General features: G+C 53.5%; 7 protein-coding genes across 7 annotated transcripts; 3 read left to right on the top strand and 4 right to left on the bottom strand.

The window, feature by feature from the left end:
- Positions 1 to 120: 120 nt before the first annotated feature.
- Malapachy_0747 (hypothetical protein) lies at positions 121 to 4,224 on the top strand (the record flags this gene model as incomplete). The annotated part of the gene is made up of 1 exon (XM_018135261.1): positions 121 to 4,224. The coding sequence occupies one exon, from the start codon at positions 121 to 123 to the stop codon at positions 4,222 to 4,224; it is 4,104 nt and encodes a 1,367-aa protein (XP_017992331.1).
- Positions 4,225 to 6,923: 2,699 nt separating this feature from the next.
- On the top strand, positions 6,924 to 8,279 carry Malapachy_0730 (cysteine synthase; the record flags this gene model as incomplete). The annotated part of the gene is made up of 3 exons (XM_018135244.1): positions 6,924 to 6,951; positions 6,996 to 8,139; positions 8,174 to 8,279. The coding sequence occupies 3 exons, from the start codon at positions 6,924 to 6,926 to the stop codon at positions 8,277 to 8,279; spliced, it is 1,278 nt and encodes a 425-aa protein (XP_017992661.1).
- A 34-nt stretch (positions 8,280 to 8,313) lies between these two features.
- Positions 8,314 to 9,042, bottom strand: Malapachy_0746 (transcription factor; the record flags this gene model as incomplete). Its single annotated transcript, XM_018135260.1, has 2 exons — positions 8,314 to 8,420; positions 8,454 to 9,042. The coding sequence occupies 2 exons, from the start codon at positions 9,040 to 9,042 to the stop codon at positions 8,314 to 8,316; spliced, it is 696 nt and encodes a 231-aa protein (XP_017992330.1).
- A 729-nt stretch (positions 9,043 to 9,771) lies between these two features.
- On the bottom strand, positions 9,772 to 11,589 carry Malapachy_0713 (kre6-glucan synthase subunit; the record flags this gene model as incomplete). Its single annotated transcript, XM_018135227.1, has 1 exon — positions 9,772 to 11,589. The coding sequence occupies one exon, from the start codon at positions 11,587 to 11,589 to the stop codon at positions 9,772 to 9,774; it is 1,818 nt and encodes a 605-aa protein (XP_017992552.1).
- A 364-nt stretch (positions 11,590 to 11,953) lies between these two features.
- On the bottom strand, positions 11,954 to 12,994 carry Malapachy_0721 (vesicle-mediated transport-related protein; the record flags this gene model as incomplete). The annotated part of the gene is made up of 1 exon (XM_018135235.1): positions 11,954 to 12,994. One exon carries the CDS (start codon positions 12,992 to 12,994, stop codon positions 11,954 to 11,956), a length of 1,041 nt encoding a protein of 346 aa, XP_017992609.1.
- A 1,084-nt stretch (positions 12,995 to 14,078) lies between these two features.
- On the top strand, positions 14,079 to 15,743 carry Malapachy_0724 (wd40 repeat-like protein; the record flags this gene model as incomplete). The annotated part of the gene is made up of 1 exon (XM_018135238.1): positions 14,079 to 15,743. One exon carries the CDS (start codon positions 14,079 to 14,081, stop codon positions 15,741 to 15,743), a length of 1,665 nt encoding a protein of 554 aa, XP_017992604.1.
- A 69-nt stretch (positions 15,744 to 15,812) lies between these two features.
- Malapachy_0716 (copper chaperone) lies at positions 15,813 to 16,028 on the bottom strand (the record flags this gene model as incomplete). Its single annotated transcript, XM_018135230.1, has 2 exons — positions 15,813 to 15,943; positions 15,974 to 16,028. 2 exons carry the CDS (start codon positions 16,026 to 16,028, stop codon positions 15,813 to 15,815), a joined length of 186 nt encoding a protein of 61 aa, XP_017992557.1.
- Positions 16,029 to 16,158: the final 130 nt, after the last annotated feature.

Below are 16,158 nucleotides of genomic sequence, written 5' to 3'. Positions count from 1 at the left end.
GCCTAGCGCAGGGCCGGTCAGCACAGTCAGCGGCCCACACGTTCTCCACGTACGCCTGGGCGCAACGACGTGGAGGGCTGAGCCGACGACGACAGCAGCAGCAGCAGCAGCAGCAGCAGCATGGCCGCCACCTCGCCGACGTTTTCTGCGGGGGGAATCCCGTCGTTTTGTACGCCGGCGAAACTGAAAATCTTGCTGGTGCCTGCAGCGCCGCTGGACGACGCAGAGTTTGAGCGGTGGGCCAGCTTTGTGCGGCAGTACGAGCAAGTGAAGTTGACAGAGGTGCCGCGTGCGTCCAAAGCCCCGCCGAGTGCGTCGCTGTACCACCAGGGCGAAGTGCATATCTCGTTTGTGACGTCCTACCAGCCGTCGCATGCGTACTTGGCGCCGTTCCAGCTGCATCGTGATGTGCATGGCGTGCTGGGCCTCGGTACGTATCCTCCCCATGCTGGTCACGATTGGGAGCGATTACCAGGCTTGCTTCGGGCGCAGCATCCCAGTGCGTTACTGCACCGCGTGTTTGCGTTTGACGTGCATGCCAAAGGCGCCGCGGCGCCGCCTACCTCCACGGCGCATGGCGATATGGCCGACGCAGCCTCGATCCTATCGCAGGACGACACAGAGTTTGAGCCGTCGTCCTCCGGGTTTGCTGGGCGTCGGGAGAATGGATTGGTCGTGTTCCCTGCTGTGCGGCGCGATGCGAAGGATGTGCGGTTTTATCTACGTACGCTGCTGGCTGAAATGATCGGCGGTATGCTGGACCAGCTGGATGCGCTGGTCAGTCAGTTGGACGAGACGATGCTGGAGACACCACGCGAGACGCTGCATCAGCCGCCGACACTGCGGACCTTGAGCGGCCAGCGCGAGGCGCCGCCGCTGCCGCCGCGGCCTGCGCCGGCCAGTGCTACGTCCAAAATGTTCGGCCTAAAACGCTCCAAGACGCCGGCTACGCCGCCGCCCACGTCGATGCGGTTGGAGAAGATCAAGGCGGATGCAGCCTTGCTGAGTGGGTACCTCTACGATGCCATGGAGGGCTACGACCGTATACTCTCCGTGCACGGCAAGGAACGTGCGTTGGCCGGGGGGCAGGATGCTGTATGGTTCGCCTCGGCGTTGGAAGGCTGGGCCGTCACACGTACGCTGCTAGCGCGGCTGGGCGGCGAGGCGGCCGAGCTCGCGCCGGGTCTGTTGTATCCATGCACCGCCGGCAAAGACAAGGAACTGCGCGAGCCGACGCCTGCGCCCATGGCATGGCGCGACGTCGCTGAAGCGTACACGTTGGCCTTGTCGATCTATGCCAAGTGCCTTGCGCCGCCGCAGGTCCAAGTCGAGCTGCTTCGCTCGATGACCAACGAGACGCCGCGCGACTACACGCCGCCGCTCGTGCATGCGACGGCGTGCTTGCAGTACGCGCGCTTCCTGCTCGCCTTGTACGCCTCCGGCGGCTGGAACGCCGAAGCGTTTGACCAGCTGTTGTACGGCGGCCTGCCGCCCTCCTTGGATACCGGCGTGCCATTGACGTTTGCGGAGCAAGCGCACTTGGCCGCCGTCTCGGGCATTTACCGCTACGAAGTCGGCGCGGCTTGCAGTGCCGCGCTCACGTCGTCACTTCATCTCCTGCAGCCAGTGGATCAGTTGGCCATTCTCAGCGGGGTGGGGCGGATGCTCTCTGTGCTTGGCTTTCCGCGGCGTGCGGCGCATGTCGCGCGTGTGCTGGGGACCGCGGTCAGTGGCCTGCTCTCACGGACCCTGCAAGCGCGCCAAGCCTGGCCGCCTTTGGCCTTGGCTTGGGACAAGTGGCATGGCCCTCCGATCACCTCGCCGCCACACGCGGAGCGCATGGAGTCGGATCTGTTCGCCCGTGCGAACCCGGCCCTGACACTCGGCATGACAGCCTGTGAAGCGTATGGCCTCGATGTACTTACGACGCCGCTGATGCATGTCCCATCGTCGCACATGCTAGAGCGGGCACGCCGCCGCGTTTGTGCGTACGCGTACACAGACATGCTGGCCTCGACCATGGGGGTAGAGCAGGCGCAAGCGTGGCTGCCTGCACTCAGCGCAAGTGACAAAGTCGCGCAGCGGCCCCGCCCCTCGTTTGGGTGGGCCAGCTTGCAGCGACAGCTGTTGCAGGACCTGATTGTGCAGTGCGAAGCGGTGGACGATGCCCTGGGCCAAGTGTTCTTTGCCGCTCTGCTCTTGCGGGAATGTACGCTGCCGGCGCCCGAGCAAGTCGCTGTCCTGCAAGGTCTCCAGCAGGCCTTGCCACGGGCTCGGTGGCATGGCGCACCGGACGTGGCGCTGCGGTACTGGGGGCCGCCGGGCCTGTTGCAGGCCATGGAAATGGCGCCGCCGCCAGCGCCGATGGTCCCTGTGCTGCGGTCACGTACTTCGCTCCGCCTCGCCGAGTCGAACGTGGAGACGACGGCCTCGGCAGACGCGCCGCCTGGCCTGCACAATCCGTTTGTGATGCGCTCAGCGTGGACCAGCAGCAAAGAGGTGCATTACATGGCCGACGAGGATCTGTACGTCGACGTGAGCCTCCAAAATACGTACGCGGTGCCGCTCGTCTGCTCCTCGCTCGCGCTCCTTGCGCAGGGGCCGTCCGATGCGCAGCCGACCAGCGCGCACGCCCGCCCTGCGCCCGTGAGCATTCCATCGCAGTCGCTGCACACTGTCCGCCTGGCGCTGACCCCCCGCGAGGTCGGGGCGTGGCGCATTCTTGGGTGCCGCGTGCACTTGTGGGGCTCGGAGCCGTGCGATATCTATGTCGATACACCGCTGCCCCTCGAGAAGTACGAAGGCCCTACGATGCATGGCCTCGCGGCCCGCTCTACCGTATCGCTCATGCGCATGATCACCACCGCGAAGCCCGCGGACATGGCGGCGCTGGAGCGAATGCTCACGCCCTCGTACCCGACCCTGTCGTTCCGCGTACTACCGGCGCAGCCACGCGTGGAAATGCATCTTCCGACGCTGGGGCCGACTGCGCTGATGCTGCTGCATGGCCAGACCACCACACTGCCTGTCCAGCTGACCAACACGTCCTCAGTCCCTGTTGACGTCGTCCACATCGAGTTGGAAGACAGTGTGCAGGGCCCACTTCGCGATGCCATTGCGCAAGGCGGCTTGCGCCCGGGCGACGTACACGAACTGGAACGACAGCTACTGCAGACGCCCGTGCTCTCATTGTCCGCGCCACAAGCCCAAAACATCGCGCCGCATACCTCGATCACCGTGCCGCTCACCGTACACGCACGGTACGATTGCGATTGGGCGCGGGTGCGTGTATGGTACGGCCACATGGCCAGCGTAGGCGCCGACGAGGCCATGGTCCCAGTTCGGTCGGCGCAACTTACTATCCCTCAATCCGTGGAGCCCAGCATAGACGTGGCGCCCATGCAGGTCGAGCCCCTCACGCCGGCCGTAGCGCAACGCATGGCAGCGACATTGACAGACGAGCCATTGCCACCGACACCGCCGTGTGTGCTGCTGAGCTGGGACTTGTACAATGCGTCGCCCTCGCTCTTGCACGTCCATGTGGACATGGAGGCATGGCCTGGCTCACCGTGGCACATGGAACGCCACATCTTGCCGGGCATGACAGCCCGACTGTGCATGCCATGGGCCCAGCGTATATGCACACAAGACAAGCTGCAGAAGCCTATCCCGAAACTCTCGCCTGGCCAATTTGTCGTCCCTAAAATGGTACTCACCGAGACGCAGTACGCCGAGCATACCGCGCAGTTCTGGGCACGCGATCTGCTCCTGCAAAACATCCGCCTGCGCTGGGTCGATCCGGAAGCGCACACGGAAGGCGACGTCTCCCTTCACCCCCAATGGCCTACCGCCGCCCAAGTATCGCAGTTGTGCCGCCCCGCTATGGAGATTCACATGGACGTACCTGCGCAAGCGCATGTCGACACATTGGTCCCAGCCACGGTGCGTGTACAAAGCGCATGGGAGGCCGACCAAGTGCGCCTGGAATGGGTGCTTACGTCCGATACCACGGAGCATGCCGCGACACATGTCATCCTGGCAGACGGGGCATGGCATGCCACTCGGCCAGGCATCGACCTGGCCGCCGGTCTGGCATGCACCAAAACGATGTGCTTCCTCTCGCAGGGCACGTATACCTTGACAGCCCAGGCGCAGATAGAGACACCGCAAGGTACACGCACATGGCAAAGTAGCCCCGCCAGCGTGCGTGTGGACGTGCCGTAGCAAATCAAACGCTGGTATCGCCGTCTAGGCCACGATCCTGCATAATGCCCCAGAGCGACAACAGGGTGCTGCTGGCACAGCCGCTCGAGCCGGGCTCGTGTCTGACCCTCATCCCACAGCAGCCATGGCCGATCGTCCTCGCTGGCGCCACGCGCTGGCGCCTCTCGAACATTCCCGAGCCTCTACATCGCGTCCTATCGTCTCTACACCGAGCGCACGCGCATCCGATTTTCGAAAACCTCGCGCGCCACCGTCTAGTAGTAGTAGCGAGGCAAGTCCCCCGCGGCCCCCGCGACGCGCAGCGCCACCGGCCTTGCAGACCCCGCCCCTGAAACGAGCACGAAGAGATGGGCATGCCGTTGTCACGCCGATCCCGTGCCATCGCACCCAAGGACCTCCCATGGAACCACGCACACCGTCGTCCCCCTTTCTCGCCATACAGCCTGTACGCTCACGATTGCAGGGCCAACAGACCCCGCGCACACCTGGTAGTATGTGGTGGTCCGAGGAGTCACCGACAACGCCCCCACCCTCCCCACCCATGATCATTGTATCGCCTCCGGAAGCAGATGTCCAAGCCATCGTGGACCAATGCACCAAAACAGCAAACACCACACAAGGCCGACCTGAATGGCAATTTGCCTACGTGAGTACACTCCTCATACGCGATCAAGCAGCCTTCGAGAAGCTCGCATGGAAACTAGATGGCATCATGGCCCACCTGGCAAGCTCCCATGCGCATAGCACATCGTGGTACCAAGACAACCTCATACATCTGGCCACACGTACATCGAAACACATCGTTCACCTGTTAAAGCGCGCATGGAAACCTGAGACGGCCGATGAGTATGCATATAGTCCTCCCAGTTTCCGGCAAACATCCATCACTCACGCATGGGCACAATACAAGAACTTGGTGCACAGCGGAAGGAGTCAGCAGGCATGCTGGAGCCAGCACCTCTCAGCCTCTATCGGTGTGGAAATGGCAGAGAAAATCACACTGCATATTGTATCGACCATGTGGTACATGGTCGTGCAGGACCCGAAGCGCCCTTTTAGTAGGCCGACCCTGATGGGCGAGCTATGCCGGCATCTCCACGAGGAATTCGTGCAGTGGGAATGCGAAGAAGCCAGCCAGGACACAAGAGCATTGGCCGTGGCTCATCTAGCCGCCTTGTCCACGAAAACAGGGGCCTATCCCATGTCAGCCGTACTTCGCATGACCATGATCACTTCATTGAAAGCGAAATGGGAAAGCATTCAGGATCAAACACGTACACAACAAGATGCCACATCCTACCTTCAGGTCCCAGGTACCATACAAAAACAGGCCACGACACAACTTCCCAGGCAATGTGTACGAGCAGCGTCATCACTGCTCCCCGACGTGGAAGGCAATCAATTCATTGATGCTGTACGATGGTTTGGCGAACTTGTCCGACTCAACGTGCTTGACACGCCTGAGTTGCTTGCCAGATGGCTTCGCGCATTCTTCTTGCATTCTATACCTTGGATTCAAATACCCATGTATGAGTTGGAGGCAGGTTGTGCCTTGCTTTTGCTCACAGGATCCTGGATGGAAAATAAGCGACGGGCTCAATTGGTGACCACTACACAACGTGCTTTGGAAACTTGTTCGTTAATGACTCAGAGAAACGTGGATGGTGCCATGGTAGTAGACAAACAGGATACAAAATTCAACATGCGTATGCAATGTGTCAACGAATTGAAAAAGATTGTCTCCGCACCGTGGGTGCCTCAGGCGTCTCGTACCTGGATACACGTAAGTGGAGAAAAAGGCCGCTTTTCTGACAAACAGAGTGTCATAACTTGGGGCGAAAAGGGTTGGCCAGCCTTGCCTTATCAAAAGCAAAAGGATTTGTCATGAACAACATAAACAGTCTATGTGATCACATACGTTGGGGCTTCTTTTGAACACGTTGCAAAGAGCAACACGATAAAATACCAAAGCGGTAGCTTGATTTAGGTATCAATCTTTTAAATAAACAAAATGCTGAGAGAGCATCAACCGGTTCTCCTAGTTAGTACAACGGTTAGTATATGTCGCTCTCATAAGTTCTACTGTGTGGCGCCGACAAGACCCGGGTTCGACTCCCGGATTGGGAACATTTTTGTCATCTCGTTGACAACGTCCAAGCTTGATTATATCTTCACTGTGCTTTATGGTCATTTTTTTCTCGCTTCACAAGGGATCTAGCAATTCTTAAACAAGGGAAAGGCTACCATAAAATATATCATATATGGGAACGACCCCACTGTGAAGGGCTAATAAATCTTTATTTTTTGTATATAACTTCATTTCCATAATTATCTGCTATATGATCATACACGTGCACACTTCCTTTTTAAAGACCTTACCCACTTCCTAAAGTGAAAAACGACGTCGGTGTCCATTTTTAAGCGTAGAATGCTTTCTCTTTTTATGTTTAGGTTAAGACACCCCTATAAGTAGGACTAGCAACTAGTTCTCCTAGTTAGTACAACGGTTAGTATATGTCGCTCTCATAAGTTCTGCTGTGTGGCGCCGACAAGACCCGGGTTCGACTCCCGGATTGGGAACTTCTTTTTGACCCGATAAATGTGAATGGCTCAGGTCCGTGCATTTTGTCTCCACGACGTTTGTTTTTAGTTTTGCACAATCGGGAAGGGCCTCATGTCAAGCCTTCACAGATTGGACCATGTCCGGTCATTTTTTCAACGCGGAAAGTTCGGGATATGGTCCTTTGGGTTTCTTATCGGGCTAACAACAGGTTTAGGTGCTCTTGCTTTTGCGCGTTTGCACAAAGCTCTTGCAGTAGCGTACATGCGACGTAAGCTACGTCGTGCGCCACACAAAGCACCTGAAGAAGACGATGAGTTTGAGCCGATTCAGCTTCGTCGAAATGATTCTGTGGCAACAGGAATTGATGGTCTTATTGGCAATACGCCGTTGTTACGCATTAAGAGTCTTTCTGATCTTACCGGCTGTGAAATTCTTGGCAAGGCCGAATTCTTGAATCCCGGTGGCAGCCCTAAAGATCGTGTGGCTTTGCAAATTATCCAGGAAGCAGAAGAAAGTGGGGAACTTGTCCCAAATATGGGCTCTTGGATCTTTGAAGGCACTGTTGGCTCCACTGGTATCTCTCTTGCCACGTTAGCGCGTGCCAAAGGCTATAATTGCTGCATCGTTGTGCCTGACGATGTGGCAGAAGAGAAGGCTGTCTTGCTTCGTCGTCTCGGAGCTACTGTTGAATTGGTGCGACCGCGCGGTATTGTCGACCCACGTCACTTCGTAAATGAAGCTCGTGCTCGTGCTCAAAACTGGAAACCTGATGAAAACGAACCTTACGCTACGGCTTTCTTTGCTGATCAATTTGAAACGGAAGCCAATTTTTATGCGCATTATCAGCATACTGGTCCCGAAATCTGGAAGCAAACCAATGGAGAACTTGATGCTTTTGTGTCCGGGACGGGCACAGGCGGTACACTATCCGGCGTGGCAACCTTCCTCAAGGAGACCGCGAAAGTACAGGGCCGGCGCCACTCTCCTCTTATTGTAGTGGCTGATCCACCGGGGTCGGGTGTCTACAATCGCATCAAATTTGGCGTGATGTACAATTCGACCGAGGCCGAAGGCACACGACGCCGCTATCAAGTGGATACTGTCGTGGAAGGTATTGGGTTGAATCGATTGACTCACAACCTTGAACTTGGCTTGCCAGTGATTGACACAGCTGAGCATGTAACGGATGATGAGGCCGTTCGCATGTCACGCTGGCTTGCAAAGCATGACGGCCTGTTCCTCGGCTCATCGTCTGCTGTCCACTGTGTTGCAGCCGTGCGCACAGCATTACGCTTGAAGAAAGATGACTCGCTGCGCACCCACCGTGACCGACCCATCATCGTAACTATTCTGTATGTATTCTCCTCTTTGACTGACCTATATTAGCGCTGATTCAGGCACACGCCATCTCTCGAAGTTTCAAAATGACGATGTCATGCAAGCCCGAGGACTCCGTGTCGATGATGACATTTCTGATATCCTTCAAGGATAAAGACAACAAAAATGGTATTTTACATTCTAGGATGTTACACCGCCATTCTACGGTAATAGGCCAAAAGCTCTTCCTGTGCTTTTGACTTGCGGAGCAATAGCTGATGATGCTCTTGCAAGCATTGTGTCACATACTCGATAGCTGTATGGTCAGTGTCTATCACTATATACATACCTTCTTCCAATACTGTGATCTCACTGTGGATACTCGACCGGGAATCCATCCCATCCTCCTCACCATGCCGCTTCACATCGCCACTGCCTCCTTGAGACTCAGCATATTTGCTTAGCGTAGGTAGCATAGCACTTAACATATCATAGCCTTTCCGGATATTTGCACGTCGCTTTTGCTCTGAGGCAATATGGTTGGCTTTCTTTTCGGCTTCGGTTAATAGTCCCTGGTTCCCAGCCTTGCGCTTGTTTTTGGATTCCTGGATGATCAATTCCGCATCCTCCGACAAACTCATATTGCCGGTAGCCAAAGCATCCTCCAACTTTCGTTTCCGCACTCGCAATTTGTCGAGATGTGGTTGTTGTTTTGTCTGTATCAAGTCAAACAAGGGGGTAAGTTCGCCAGGGATATATCGCGTGACCAAGTCCTTGTCCACGGATGTGATCGCTGCAGGATCAATGACGCCCCTTTGTGACTCATCCACATCCCCGTATCTTTGGGTATATGCACTCGAGGATCCTAGTTCTGGCTCAGCTGGCGTTGTCCGTGTCTCTTGCATAGGCAAATACGGCATCCGATGTGGCATTTCCATGGGCCGTCTAGGTGGGATGTAGTCGACTGAGTGGTGAAGTGGACTGAATCTTCCTGAATTTGGACGTGCCATGTTGCGGAAGTCACGACGGTACCAGTGAAAATGCCGAGGATTCCCTTGCTCATCCGGTGCTACGCGAACAGCACCGTATGGGTCGTGCCGAACAGACGGATAGGCTTGCTGCTGTTGCTGTTGCTGCTTTGAATGAAGGTATGAAATTTGCTGCGAGCGCCATAGAGGGTCTTTGCCATAAGGCCCTGTCCCGTGCAGCCCAGGGTGGGACCGGCTTTGGCTCAGGTTGGGTGTCCATTCTGCATTTATGCGTGCCCGCTTCTCTGATTCCATCATAGATGGACCTGATCCTTGACTCTTATGGACCAGTTCATCTCGTGGCTGTGAAGAGATCAAATAGGGGAGCAATGATTGACTTTGAGGATGTGAAAGCACATCATACTGGTCCATATGCGAGGTCCAATGCATTTGCAACTTCTCCATAATGGCAGGTGTCACATTTTTCTGCATGGACGAGGAGGTCGGAGATGCCCTAGATGCATGGTCCGCAGGTGAAGAAGCATTAGGCCGATCCAGCATGCGTGAAATTGGCATCGTATCGTCCTAGAGCCCAGTCTCCATAGCTCGCGGCCAAGCTTAGAAAAAGACCACTGCGGGGTATTTGTTCTTCATAGTGATGACTAAACTTCCTATTATCTCTATGGCATGTGACATCGTTTAGCAACCGGTGAGCTTGTTCTTTGGCCAACTGCTAGAGATGTTGGAAAATGACGTCAAGTTGTTATTGAAGTACATTTCCATGTTACTGTTAATGTAGTTCGCTGTAGGATGATCACTGGGATCACAGCTTACACGCTTTTGACCAGGCTTTTGGTACACGCGAATATAGTCAAATTCCATTTGTGCGGGGAAATCAATCTCATCCCAATGAACTTCTTGGAAGCCGCCTGCAATACCCAAATTAATAATAATGGACATAGGTTCCTTGGGGAAGGTACGTTTTCCGATCTTGGTGGCTTCATTGGCATCCAAAGCGCCTTCGTAAACAGTCCAAGACTTCTTGCCATCCACATACCAGGTGATGTAGCCGTTCCCTGTGTCCTCTAAGTCCGGGTCGTATTCGATACCAAACACGGTAGGCGTTCGGGTCGTTTTCATAAATGCCTTATTAGGTATTTCTGTGACACAGGAAAGGGCTTCCTGGGTCTGACTGCCTGACCACGGGTTCCTTGAGGTGACGTCAGTATCGTAGATTTGGTAGCTTGACTGGTTCGAATACCATTTGTAATTGGCATCAAACGGCGCTACCTGGTAGGACTGGGAAGCAACCGAGGCTCCCTTCTTTGCATCCACCTGTATCTCGAAAATATCCAATTCAGGTACACCCCGTGCAACGTTGGGATTGGGGCCAGGGTGGCCTTGACCAGAACATGTGCAGGCGGGGAAACGCATACCTGTAAGAATCGAGAGCTGATCTGTTTTCCCATCGACCTTGGCGTTGAGCGCAGCCTCTGGGCCCGACTCATCTAGGTATGTTTGGTTGGGTAAAATACCCACATCACAGTTCTCATAGACATAGGGCCACATGCCGTCTGTCGTGGCCAGATAACCTGGGCGCCCCAGGTTGCCCATCATCCAAAAGCCAGGCCAGTAACCTTGGGTTTGCGGACCGCCTGGAAGAACGACCGAGGCTTCAATGTAACCACCTTGGAAACACATCTTGTTCCACGACTGAAGCATACCTGACCTAAAGTAGGTGTTATGCTCAAGAATCTCATCCATAGTAATTTGAAGCCTACCATTCGTTGTGTTGATCGCTTCAGGTGTGTACCACTCGTAGTCAAACGTTGCACGATAGTAAAAGTCGCCACCTTCCCAGTAGGGATCATCGCCAGGCCAAAATGTTCGGCCTTCCTTCTCGAACTCATCGCTGAAGACAAGCTCCCAGGTCGTGCCATCGTCTCCTTGACGCGTGTGATATTGAGATGGGGTATCTGGATCCACGGGAGGTCGCGCAGGAATGGGCTTAGCTTGGCCTTGGGCGAGACGTTGGTCAATCTTATTGTATGAATCATCAAAATTAGCAATAATGGGATAACCAGCAAAAAGCATAATCAGACATAACGCAATGATAAGCAGTGTTGTAACATTAAAACATCCACGCCAGGTCGGACGTATGGAGTGCGTGTCCACGTTTTTCTCAGGAATATGAAGGTAATCATCCGGTTCCGCTTGCATTGGGTGCAACACGACTGTGCCACGCGTGGCGGGTAGTCTGGTTGGCGTAAATGTTTGACGCTTATTGAGACCTGATGACAATGGACTGGCTTCCAAGTCCTTGGCAGAGTAGCTGGAGGCGCGGACTGACAAAGGTGTCGAAGTGCTGGTTTGCAAGCCGCCAAACTCACTGGACGGTTTACGCTGCATGCTCGGAGGAATTGTCGTCGAAAATGTAGGCGACATTGATCCAGGCTCCTTCTTTCGTGGCGTCTTCTCTGAGGAGACTACACGACGCACAGGTCGAATCGCCTCCATTGACTCGTCCGGGTTGATTTTCGGGCGTTGGCTCGACTTTTTACGGGACGGAGGGGACCTGGTAGTTGGCCCAGTCATATCGTTTTCCTCGCCATAGTATTGATGGCGTTCAGACCTCGACCTCTTCCGACGAGGAGAACGTGGTCCACGAGGTCCTTTAGGTGTTGTTGGAACACGATCGTACCGCTGATCCATGTTCGCAAGCAAACAACAGAAACCTGTCTTGATGTAAATAAACAGAGCGCGTTTGGACACAAGTGGAGACCGACCGGGCCTCTCTGCAAATGCCTTGCGAGTCCGGATATTGAGCCAATCATATTACATGATGACACGCAGGGCAGTGTTGGGTATGTACGTAGCAAACCTATATCAGCTTGCCTACCTTGACCGTGGGCATCTCGGTCTTGGCATCCGAAAATGAGATCGAATCTTCCATTGTCGTGGTAGAGAGCATAGAGGGGTATTCTGGGATCATATCTGTCGTGCGTACGGGTTGATACACACGCAGTGGTGGCTGCTCTTGTAGATGAGAGCTGGCGTATTGTCGCGCCGTCTCTTCCAGGGCAGGTGAATCTGGTAGATACCGAGGCCGCGTACCCAGCGACAACGTTTGTGGATTTTTGTGGTATACACTTGAGAGACTCCCTGTCTGTAACAAAAGTTGGTCTAGTACTTTTCGGTCCATGCGATCCAGCGTTACTTCGATGGACCCGTTATCGCTGAAAACCACTTTCTTGGCAATGACAGGGTCCAGCGCGAGGAGCCGCGTGTAAAAGAAGCCACGGTCACGACAGTCAGGGTTTGCTACTTGTTCTGTTGTCCATGTCAAAACTTTCTCGATCAATGGTCCTCCCACATTAGGTCGCTTCAAAAATAGTTTCACCGTAGCTGTCAGTAGTGCCAATTGAATTTCCACCGTTTCATCTAAGAAATTCTGAAGGAATGTATCCAGAAGTGCATGGCTTTTCTCAATACGGTCCGTATAATGCCCAAGAATCCAGATCATAGCCACTTTTGCTTGAGGGTCGTCCAAAAAATCTAAATTATCACACAACGTCGTAATAATCGAATCGTAACGATGGGGGTACTTCCGAAAGATGTCACGAACAGCAACAATGGCTTCTTGGAAAGCATAGTTAACATTGCTTTTAATAATGTCTTCCAGGGCATGCATGCAAGCATCACTTACAGACTCAAATTTCAAGGCCAATCGCCCAATGGCATTGATGGCCTTGCGAGCAAAGTTCACATCAATCTCCGTAGCATAGTCTTGTAGCTCACGTAGCACGTCCAATACATTGTCCTCATGCGCAATACGGTATAAAATATCCAATTTCGCGGTCTTGATATACGCCGGGTCGTTGTACTTGCAATAAAATGCCTTGATGTTGTTGCGTAAAATCATGGGTCTGCGTTGGATAAGCAGGAGAATATTCCGAAGGGTCACAAACTGAATTTCTGAGGGTCCTGCTAGCTGTGATAGTAGCCATTTGCTAACACGTTGACCATACATCTCCCTTCGCTCCACGTTGGCAATGTAGTTCATCAAATATATCACAACTTTGGTGCTAGCAAGCAAAATCGTAGAGCTGTCCGACCGTACGTGATTGGATACACTTTCCGCCAGTAATTCAGCTTCCTGGCTTGTTTGCGGAACATAGAATAACAGCAATTCTAGCATATAGGCATGTCCCCATTCAGATGCCATTCTCATATCATGAACAAGTTTGTTGGCGATTTTGAAGTTGATACTTAAGCGCACTTTGTTGGAGTGCTCTGATATTTCATAAAGGGACATTACTGCGTTGCTAGCCACACCTACGTGGCTGTCCATCAACATAGCATGCAAGTTTTCGATAAAGCCAGCTCGCTCAATGAGGTTTGGGTCGTACGCATATACTTTGGCGATACACATCGCTGCTGTCTTTCGCACGACAGATGCTTTGTCAAATATGGATATACGCAAGGGGTCCAATAGCGCTTGTACCATCTCCGCTGTCAGTAACGAGGACATTGTTCGCAACGCCAATGATCGAACCATGGGGTCTGCGTCTTTGGCATCCGCAAGAAAATTATTGATACAAGACGGAAGAAGGTCCTTCTTGATCCGTCCATAATTGTTTAAATACAAATACACCATTTTCTTTAATTCCAGATCAGGAAGACCCATACATTCGACCACCGTAGGGAACAGGGAGCTCATGTCGTTGCCCATCGTAGCATTGGCGATAATCCGTTTCATCGCTGCCTTCTTTCTCGAAAATGCACCTTTTGATATAGCCGATTTTTTGTCCCCGACGAGCTCCGCTTGTAACTCCTCAGGGCTACTGTACTGAAAGTACTTATCATTGCGCCCGGCTTCTGCCATGGTGCCACTGATACCCCACAGATGCGTGGATGGCGGCGTTGAGGTGGAGGAGCCACAACCAGCATCACGTGCCGCGAGCGAAAAATTTCCAACGATACGTCTGCACGGCTTGGTGGCCACGATGGAGTATCAGCCGCTGAGGGCACCGCCTACGGCGAAAGCGGCGCCATCTTTGCGCACTCAATCTGAATCCCAGTATTGGAGAAACCAATTCCAGTCCCCAGTTTTCTTAAAGGAATTTGCGCCTGTTACTTCCATTCATTTTGCTCCTGCTGCTGTAAGTCATGATGATGTCGGCACGAGTGGATCTTCCATGGCTGGATCACGAGGTCGTTTTGCCGTAACGACAGGCACACGCGTACAGATTTACAGTATGCGGACTAGTCGTGCTGTTAAAACCATCACGCGTTTCAAAGACGTGGCACGAAGTGCTCATTTTCGCTCTGATGCTCGTTTGCTTGTCGCAGGCGAGGATACTGGCGCTGTTCAAGTGTTTGATACCAACTCGCGAACAATTTTGCGATCTTTCAAAGGGCACCAAATGCCCGTACATGTATCCAAATTCTCGCCTGAAGTGACACAAATCCTCACGACATCCGATGACCGCACCGTCCGACTTTGGGACATGCCGGAGCAAAAAGAGTTGCGTCGCTTTGAGTCGCATCTGGATTATGTGCGTGCCGGTACTGTGTCACCGGAGAATCCTAACATCATTCTCTCGGGCTCATACGATAGCACTGTGCGCCTATGGGACCTGCGCATGAGTGAAAATGGTGGCGAAGCCATGTGCATGGAGCATGGCGCACCTGTGGAAGATGTCCTTATATATCCTACTGGCGGTGGAAGTATTGCTATTAGTGCTGGAGGTCCTATGCTACGTGTGTGGGACTTGATGAGCGGTGGCCGTTGCACTCATGCCATCTCCAATCACCAAAAAACGATTACCAAGCTGGCTTTGTCTGTGGATTCAGGCGCTGGATTTACGTCCGAATCCAGTGAAGGTGGCATGCGTTTGTTGAGTGGTGGTTTGGACCATCTCGTTAAGGTATATGACCCTGCACAAGACTATCGCGTGACACATACAATGCGCTACCCAGCTCCTATTTTGAGTTTAGCTGTCAGCCCCGATGAAAGTCATATTGCTGTGGGTATGTCTGATGGAACGCTGTGCATTCGTAAACGAGAACTCAAGGCTAGTGAGATCGAGAGCCGAGAGCGCCGACGTGCAGCCTTCCGCACAGGCGCCTACCAGCATTTTGTTGATGGTGGTGAAGGCACGAATGGCCCCACGCGTGCCAGTGCAGCTACGCGTGTGGACGAGCTGACTGTGGAATCGACACGACGAAAACGATTGAAGCGGTACGACCAACTGCTTAAAGCGTTCAGGTACCGTGATGCTTTGGACGCGAGTCTTCAACAGGGCGTTCCTGCAAGTGTGACATTCGCTCTTATCATGGAGCTTATTCGTCGTTCCCCTAGTGGACAAGCTGATGGCTTGCGACGTGCCATCTCTGGGCGTGACGACGTCACACTCGAGCCGCTTCTGCGCTTCCTACTTCGTCATGTAACGAACCCGCAATTCACCAGCCTTGTGTGTGATACACTGAATATGGTCATCGATACATACGCCTCCGTGTTAGGCCAATCGCCCATCATTGACGATCTGTTTGGTCGTATTTGGGCCAAGCTAGCGGAAGAAATGCGCTTGCAAACGCAGTTGTTCCAAGTCAATGGTGCGCTGGAAATGGTTCTGGCACGATCTGCTCTCGGTGCTGCGTCCACATAGAGCACAGGGATAGTTTGAGGCGTATAACGTCTATAGAACAGAGGCAGTATATTGCATACTATTTCATCGTTATGAGACCACCTTGCTTGAGAGGACTTCCTTACCAGTCTTCTTGATCTTCTCAAGTACCGTCTCAAAGGGGGCTGTGGCCTGGACATTTACTGTTTGCTGTTCCAGATTCACATTGTAAGACTTTACACCTGTTGCGTGTGAATCGTACCTATACATACCATCCAGCTTTCCCAAAACACGTTCCACGGCTCCAGAGCAAGCCGAGCAAGTCATCTTCACATCAAAATGGTATTCATGTACCTGTATTCAATAACATGTTAATATCTTAGGCGTCGGAGACTTTACTTACGTCCGACATGTCGCAGATGTTGGTGTGAGGTCTGGAGGGCCACCACGCGATGTG

Source organism: Malassezia pachydermatis (assembly GCF_001278385.1).
Source record: "Malassezia pachydermatis strain CBS 1879 chromosome Unknown scaffold3, whole genome shotgun sequence".
NCBI classification, from domain to species: Eukaryota; Fungi; Basidiomycota; class Malasseziomycetes; order Malasseziales; family Malasseziaceae; genus Malassezia; species Malassezia pachydermatis.
Note: the sequence above shows the minus strand (reverse complement) of the source record. Positions and strands in the feature narration are given on the sequence as shown.